Source organism: Musca autumnalis, unplaced genomic scaffold (assembly GCF_047663935.1).
Source record: "Musca autumnalis isolate F117 unplaced genomic scaffold, ASM4766393v1 scaffold_4, whole genome shotgun sequence".
NCBI lineage: Eukaryota > Metazoa > Arthropoda > Insecta > Diptera > Muscidae > Musca > Musca autumnalis.
In genome coordinates, this window is record NW_027411977.1 from 240996352 (window position 1) to 241004852 (window position 8501).

Sequence of the window (8501 nt, forward strand, 5' to 3'; positions counted from 1 at the left end):
GCAGAACCGCCAATGTAGCGGGATAAGACAGACTACCTGTAGATGAAAATGTGATTTTGAATCAAATTCTTTGTATAACAAAATAGATTAAGAGTTAAATTCGTTAACCCTTTTTAAGTAAACGAAATAAATATATGGAACCTCCTTTTTATTGTCGAGTCCGAGTCGAGAGTAGCGCAGCACTTTTGGCACTCGATTTCAGACATTTTACATGCAAGACTGATGCACCACGATTGCACCAAAAAATATTTATTAAGCAAGCGTGAACATTTAATTAAATCAGGTATTTCTTTCCATTTGAAAATTGAAAATTTAGAAGGTGATCTGTAGTGGGATTCTGTAACTCATTTTTGCTGTTACCGACAAAAATCGGTAAAATTAAATCGCAAAATTATGACCAAAAACATAAAGAAAAGATGTCATCACTGTCTGTGTCGGTAGAGGCCAGCGACTACTTTTTATTCATCGTTAACTTACCGAAAAATTTCGTTAATTATCGAAATTATAAGCATTTTAATTTTACCGACAATAATCGATAACAGCAAAAATGAGTTACAGAATCCCACTACTGTTAAAATAAAAAAAAAAAATATTTAAAGAATGAAGTTTAATGGTTAAAATGTATATAATACGATACGATAATACGATTCTGTTCTATTACTAAAGGATCAACGTCAAAAATTCTGTCCAAAATGTTTTAGAATCTAACTACTATAAAATAAAAAAGTCAATAAACATAACATACCTTTTGGCAATAATCAACAGAAAGCCTATTTCTGGGGGGAGAAAGTAATTATGATGAACAATATGAAGCATATTATTAGGAGAAGATTAAAAAACACGTAATTAAAACAATGAATATCAGACAAATCAAAATTTCAGGAAGGCGAAATTTTTAAAAATAAATAATGTATATACAAATGTATATTTTTAGCCTTGAGTTAAGGCATAAATTCTATACTGATATGCACATACATACAAATTTCAATATAAAACACACCAAAGCAAAGCAAACATATAAGGCGAGGAAAATAAGTAAGCAAGTGAAATAATTTGAGGCTCTAAAATAGCCTTATTTGTCCACATTTAGTAGATCAAAGTAACCAAAAAATGCAAAGAAGCACAGGAAACAATGCATACATTCAAAACAAAAACAAAGGAGCAACACGCAATAAAGCATACATTTAGGCTTTCAATACATATAGTTTGTATTGTATACTTTTATAAACCATCACATCCAAATACACACCTTTTTCCTATTAGGTTTACCTTGGTTCTTGGTATCTGCTTGTAAAATAACAAATACACTCCATTTTTTATAATTAGAATTTTTTTCTCCATTTTATTATTCTTATTTTTTCATATTTCATTTAAATATTTGTATAGAATTTCTATCAGGAATTTCGGTTTGTTATTTAATAAATTTTACTTATTTTTCGTTCAAGAAGAATTGTAACACTTTGTGCTGTAGGTTTATTTTTTATATAGAAAAAATCTTGTGGGGGGAGGAGAGTTTGTTGTGTATGTAAGTGAATGAGTGAGCGAATGAGTGGGTGGGTGAAGGGGTGGAGGTGAAAGGTATGTAACAATGTGCTGAGCAAAATGTGGAGGTTTTTTTTCTTTGTTGAAATGGAGTTAAGTTTTTTTGTATGAAACCTTTAATGGAGTTGATGTTTTTTGTTTTTTTTTTTTTTTTTTTTTGTTTTGTGTGTTGGATGGATGTAATGAGGTGGAGGTGTCAATGCCTTGTGAGAACCTTTAGGATTTTTTTTAAGTTTTTTTTTGTAGTTTTGTGTGTTTGGAAAATCATAACATAAAGAAAGAAAATAAAAACAAACAAAAGATTTAAATTTTTTAAGAATTTGTGTTTTGTATTTTGTTGTTGGCCCTTTTTTGGGCCAGGTTTTTTCTTTTTTCGATTTTTAAAATATAACTTAAAATTGTAATAACTAACAACTAACAATTGGAACTTTTTACATTAACTTTTTTTAAATAACTTAAAATTAATAAAAAATAAAAAATGAAAAGAAAAATAATAAAAAATAAACTATTCAGTCTTGGTTGTTTGAAAATGAAAAAAAAAAATAATGAAATAAAATAAATTTTAACATAAACAAGAAATTTACACAAAAATATTTTTATACATTAAAAATAAAATTAAATAAAAATTATTTAAATTATATCGATTTTTCCTTTAAATCTAAAAAAATATTATCCCAAAGTGCAATGTTTTTGGTTTCGTTATTTACACAGTTTTACTATTTACACGTTTAAACAGTTTTGTGATGGAGTGTTTGATCCTTTTGTGTGTGTGAATGTGTGTGTGTGCGGCTTAACAGGATAATCACACAGTTATGATGTCTGTTAAATCGCTGGAGGCTTCCGTACTGCTGTGCTCCACTGGAATATTGATGCAAACATTGTCACATGGCTCCTCAGGTGCCAACAAAGCCATTGAAGCTGTCACATCATAGCAGGGTGGCAATAACAAATCCGTGGCTGAGGATTTGCTGACATTGGTTTGTGTTGCTACTGCTGCCGACGATGATGATGACGATGATTTACATTTGGCTACTTTGCTGGGGCTTGAGGCAGTAGTCTTTTTCTCAGCTTGTTTTTGCTTGTTGCTTTGCATATCGTATTTTTCCCAGGAGCTCATCAAGTTCGAAGCCTGATGATGCACAGCGGCCAATGTGGGATAAATGAATTTCATGCCAAAGGCAAAATGTTGTTGTTGATGATGCAAGGCCTCATCATAAGTGGGCAAGCCAGTGGCAATGGTATAGCATGGCGGTGGAGGTGGTGGCATTTGATAGTAGGCAGCTTCGGGATTTACAGCAGCATCACAGGGTACAATTGTGCCAGGATACATGTCATTGTTCAGATGGGCGCGAATGTCTTTATCTAAAAGGAAAACAAAAGAGAAACAAGAAATTAATAAAAATGCAAAAAAAATAAATTTTGGTGATAAAAGGAAAGGAGAAGAAATAAAGGAATAAGGCAGAAAAACTACAAAATGTGGTGCCTAATTTTAGGATGCAATTTAAATGCAAGAATTTTAATAAAGAATAGAATCTAACAAATTAACAAAAGTGGTGCCTACATTTAGGCTGACTTTCAATGGAAACAAAAGGTGGTGCCTACTTTTAGGCAAACTTTTTTATTTTTTTTTTATTTTTCAGAAACAGCAAAAAATCTTAAATTTATTTTAATCCCCTAGAAATAAATAAATCTCAACACACATGCTACCACACACATGTAGAGGTAAAAATGTAACAAATTTCCCATTTTTCTTTATTTGTAGACCATTTGCCATAATTTATGGCCGCCAGGTAACAAACATTTTCATTATTTACATCTTAATTAAGATCGAAAAAAAGCCGAAGAAGCCAAACAACACCAAACGACTTGAGGCAAAATCAAGGGCCTACGCTAAGGCTTAGTTAGAAAAAACAACAAAAAAACATAAAATATTTACATAGAAAAGTTGTATCTCTTCGCCTTTGCTACAACTAACTAATTGATTACAAATAAACCCTAATCTACCTGTTAAGTAGAAACTGACAAACTGCCAAACTGTATACGAACAAAAGGAATGGGGTGTGTTTGTGTTAGACATTAAATAGGTTAAGCCTAAAAGTATGTTAGCTAACTTATTTATTCATGGGGAAATTGTGGCAAAGAAGAAAGAAGAAGTGATGGCAGTGGAGGGATGGTATGCCTAAAACAATAAATTTTCCTTAAATCTTCGGTAGGTGGTAAAATAAACAACAGCCAAACTTCGCCGAACAAGACAATAAGTGACAGGTTGTGTGTGGAGGAGGTTCAAGTCTAAACCTAATTAGACAAGTAAATTAGGGCAAACAATTTTGATTTTGTTAAAGAAAGTTTTTTCAAGGAACCTTTGACAAGTCTCAAACAATAATTTCAAAGTAACATAAATCAATTATTTATGGAAAGATGAACAAAAGTTTTTTTTCCTTGCCAAGAGGAAAATAAGTAAGGTAAGGCACCTGTTGTGCCTTGTGTAATGGATACCTTAAAAGCTTTATTTTCTTTGACTTTTTCTTGTAATTTTAATAAAAAATAAAAAAATGAGACTTCATAAAAAAAGTAAATTTGTCAAGACATTTTGTTTTATGTCACCCTCCATAATCATGGAATGGAGATACTAAAATGTTGTTGATTACTGTCATTTTTTCCGACGCTATGTAAAACAAATGATTGAGTTTCCCTCCCCCCTTTGACGACTATGTGGAGGAAAATTGATGTGGCCTTTTGTGTATGTGAAATATTTATTGTTAATATTGCGCCTTAAAATAGGCAATATTTTTTAGGTACACATAAACAAAAACTCCTAAAGGCTATGTGTTAAAAATGGAAATCTAATTGGAAATAGGGGGAGAGGAGGAAACAAATGGAGTTTATATTTATGGTGGCCTATTTTGATAAAACATTTATGAATTTGGAAAATGGGAAATTTTTAAAAGGAGATATAAAAATATTTAAATCAAAAATATTTGCAAGTAAAAAATTTTAGATTTAAGAATTTTGTATTTTTGCGTCAATTTTAAAGAATTTAAAATAGTTTTTTTTTGGAATTTTTTCATGATAACTACAAATTTCCTTAATGAGAACAATTTTAAAAGGAAATACATATTTTAAAATGAAAAATATTTTTTTAAGTAGAAAATGTTGAGGTTTAAGAATTTTGTATTTTTTGTTTAATTTTATGGAATTAAAAACAATTTTTTGGAAATTTTTTCGTTGATAACTACAAATTTCCCTTATGGGGAAATTTTTATTTTCAAGAGTTTTTAAGAAATTTTTTAATTTTTGTTATTTGTAAGAAAAAATAAATCGTTTGAAGCCAAAAAATCAAAATTTCCCTTTTGGGACATTTTAGGGATATTTTTGTTTTTGACGGATTTGCATAATTTTTATGGAGATAAATGAAAATAAAATACAAACTTTCGATTTTGGGCGAAAATAAAAATTTCCCAACAAAGGAAATGTTGAATTTAAAAAAAAATCAAAAGAAAAATTTTGGAAACAAAAATATATCAAAATATTTTTTTGTTTAAATTTTTCTATTTTTTGCTATTTTTGATTTTTTTGTAACATTTGCCAATTTTCGTTCAATATTTTTACTTAAATTATTTTTCTAAAGAAATTTATTGTTTTTAAAAGCACATCAAGAAAAATTTTGGAAACAATAAAAATATCAAAATATTTTTTTAATCTTCTATTTTTGCTATTTTTTAACTTTTGTGTAACGTTTGCCTATTTTTGTTCAATATTTTTCCTTTAATTATTTTTCCAAAAAAAGTTATTTAAAAACAATAAACAATAAAAACGAGCACATAAAAATTAAAAATGTTTGAAATTATAAAAAATATTATATTGGGTAACATTTGCCTATTTTTTCAATATTTTTACTTTAATTATTTTTTTAACAAAATTTTTATTTATTCGCACATTTTTATTTTTTTAATTTTTTTCAATTATTTTTCAAAAAATATGTAGTAATAATAAAAAACATTAGAAAAAAATTTAAATATTTAAAGCAAATTCCTACAAATTGTATAATATTTTTTTTTAATTTTTGAAATACTTAAATTGGAAAATAAGAAATATTTTATAAAAAAATATTTTTACAAAAATGTTTAATATTTTAAAATAATTTTTAGAACTTCTTTGAGATATTTTGAAATTTCTACAAATTATTTTAATATACTTAACATTTAATAAAATTTCTTCATAAACATATTTTCATTTTTTCAATTAAAATATTCAAAAATTTATAAAAAATATATTTAAAATTTTTTAAATTTATTTGAAATTATTTAATTTTTTTCTAATGTTATTAAAATATTTTCACATTTTTCATTTGCATTTTTCAATATTTCTAACTATATTTTCCTATATTTTTTTAATATTTACGATTTTAATTTTTTTCTAATTTTCTGCCTTATTTTTTCCTCTACAAAAATTAGCTAAAAATTACAAATTTTTTCCAAAATGTATTTAAAAAAAATAGTAATAACAAAAACATTAGAAACAAATTTCAATATTTAAAACAAATTCTTAAAAATTGTATAATACCTTTTTTAAATTTTTGAAATACTTAAATTGGAAAATAAAAAATATGTTATAAAAAATTATTTTACAAATACATATGTTTAATATTTTAAAATAATTTTTAGAACTTCTTTGAAATATTTTGAAAGTTCTAAACATTATTTTAAAATATGTGAAATTTTTTTAAATTTCTTTAAAAACATATTTTTATTTTTTCAGTTAAAATATTCAAAAATTTATAAAAATATTTTTAAAATTTTCAAAAATGTATTTTAAATGATTTAAATTTTTTTCCAAAGTTTTTAAATATTTTCACATTTTTCAATAGCTTTTTTCATTATTTGTAACCCATTATTTCAATATTTACAATTTTTGTTTTTCCTAATTTTCTGCCTTATTTTTCCTCTAGAAAAAATTAGTTTTTTTTATTTTTCTAATATTTTTTTAAATATTTAAATTTTCTTCTAACGTTTTTAAAATATTTCTCCATTTCTCATTATCTTTTTTCAACATTTCTGACCTATTTTCCTATCTTTTTTTAATATTTACAATTTTAATTATTTTCCTCATTTACTGCCTTATTTTTTCATGATTTTTTTAATTTTTTTTAAAAATATTTAAATTTGTTTCTCATTTTTTATATATTTTTTTCTATTTTCAATTCAAACTATTTTCCATTTTTTAAATGATTCTAATTTTTATTTGCCCTAATTTTCTGTCTTATTTTTTCTAAAATTTATTTTAAAATATTTAAATTTTTTCTAATGTTTCTATATTTTTTTTCTATTTTCCATTATTTTTTCCTCAACATTTTTTTATTTTAATTTTTCTAAAATTTATTTAAAATATTGAAATTTGTTTCTAATGTTTTTTTTTTTTCTATTTTCGATTCAAACTATTTTCCACTTTTTTTAAATAATTCTAATTTTTATTTTCCCTAATTTTCTGCCTTATTTTTTTCCAAAATTTATTTAAAAACATTTAAATCTATTTCTAAGGTTTTTATATTTTTTTCTATTTTCCATTATGTTTTCCCAACACTATTTTCCAAGCTATTTTCCATTTTTTGCAATATTTCTATTTTTTATTTTCCCTAAATTTTCTGCCTTATTTTTTTCCTCTAGAAAAATATTAAATTTTTCAATAATAAATAAAAATACTTACTGCATTTTTTCCATTGACGAAATTTGCGATAGAAATAACAGCTGAACACAACAAATATCACTGTCAAGATGACCAGCGATGTGACGACACCAACCCACAAATAATTAATCAACGAATTCATATCAGCTCCGGCAAAAAATCTTTCCCATCCCGAAAGAGTTTTCAAATCGGCCATATTTAAAACAGCACTATTTGAAATTTGCTCATGGGTTATAGGTTGACCCAATGAATCAACAATGCCCGAGTGATATTGATGTTCCGCCGAAATTGTGTCATAAGCGGTATTGCCCACTTTTTCCAGCAAACGTTTGAAATTCATCATATTATCAATGTGATGATTATCATGTTCACTGGGCACAACAAATGAAATTTCAGGATGATCTTTTTGCAGCTGCGACATCCACATATCCATAATTGTGGGTGAAGCAGTCATTGGTTCCATTGTGGGGGTGGTGGTGGTGATAGGTGGTAAGATGGTGGTGGTGGTATCCTCTAGGTAATCCATGGTTGAAGACATTGTGTTTTGGTTTGTGTTTTTAATTTTTTTGGTATTCAATAATTTTTGGTTTTGATTTTTTTATTAAAATTTTTTAATAATTTTTTTCACTTTTTTCTCATAACACAAAACATTGGATTTTTGTTTGTTTTTAATTTTGAATAATTTTTAGAATTTTAATTTTTCACTTTGAAATATTTTCTCTCTGTTTTGATTTTTCGTTACGTCTTTTTCTTTCCAACACGTCTTTCTGTTGTCGTAATTTTGTTATGAATTTCGGTTTTATGTTTTTACGGAAAATGTATAATTTTTAGTTTTCCCAAAACATGACCGTCTTGTATGGTGTCTAGAATGAAACTGATTTCAAGTTATGGGCCATAGTGTTTAGTTTCGATTCATGCCAAGCACGTTGCATTTTTTGGACAATGTGAGTGTTGTTTTTGTACACACAGGCACTCCAAATATCCCACAGATACCAGTGCTCTGTGTAACTGAAAGATACAAATGCTCTCTCGCTCTCTCAGTGCCACACAAAAGACCACACTGGGTTAAATTCAGCCGCACAACGAATAGGCAATGTTAAAGGAAATTGGAAATTTTGTTCTCTCTCGCTCTCCCCATCACCAATGTGGTTCAAGCACTCTGTCTCTCTCACCATACCAGACCCTTTGCCATATGGTGGCCTTTGTAATGGCATTTCTATTGTTTGTAACAGGTTGGTCACTGAGCAATGGATAGAAGAGATCAAGAGTGCATGTTT

At 26.9% G+C, this 8501-nt stretch overlaps 1 protein-coding gene across 1 annotated transcript; it reads right to left on the reverse strand.

Annotated features, from left to right (window-relative positions):
- Nucleotides 1-1611: 1611 nt before the first annotated feature.
- On the reverse strand, nt 1612-8100 carry LOC141401043 (protein commissureless 1-like). The gene is made up of 2 exons (XM_073980859.1): nt 7246-8100; nt 1612-2904 (listed from the first exon to the last, which is right to left on the reverse strand). The coding sequence occupies exons 1-2, from the start codon at nt 7760-7762 to the stop codon at nt 2345-2347; spliced, it is 1077 nt and encodes a 358-aa protein (XP_073836960.1). The 5' UTR covers nt 7763-8100; the 3' UTR covers nt 1612-2344.
- Nucleotides 8101-8501: the final 401 nt, after the last annotated feature.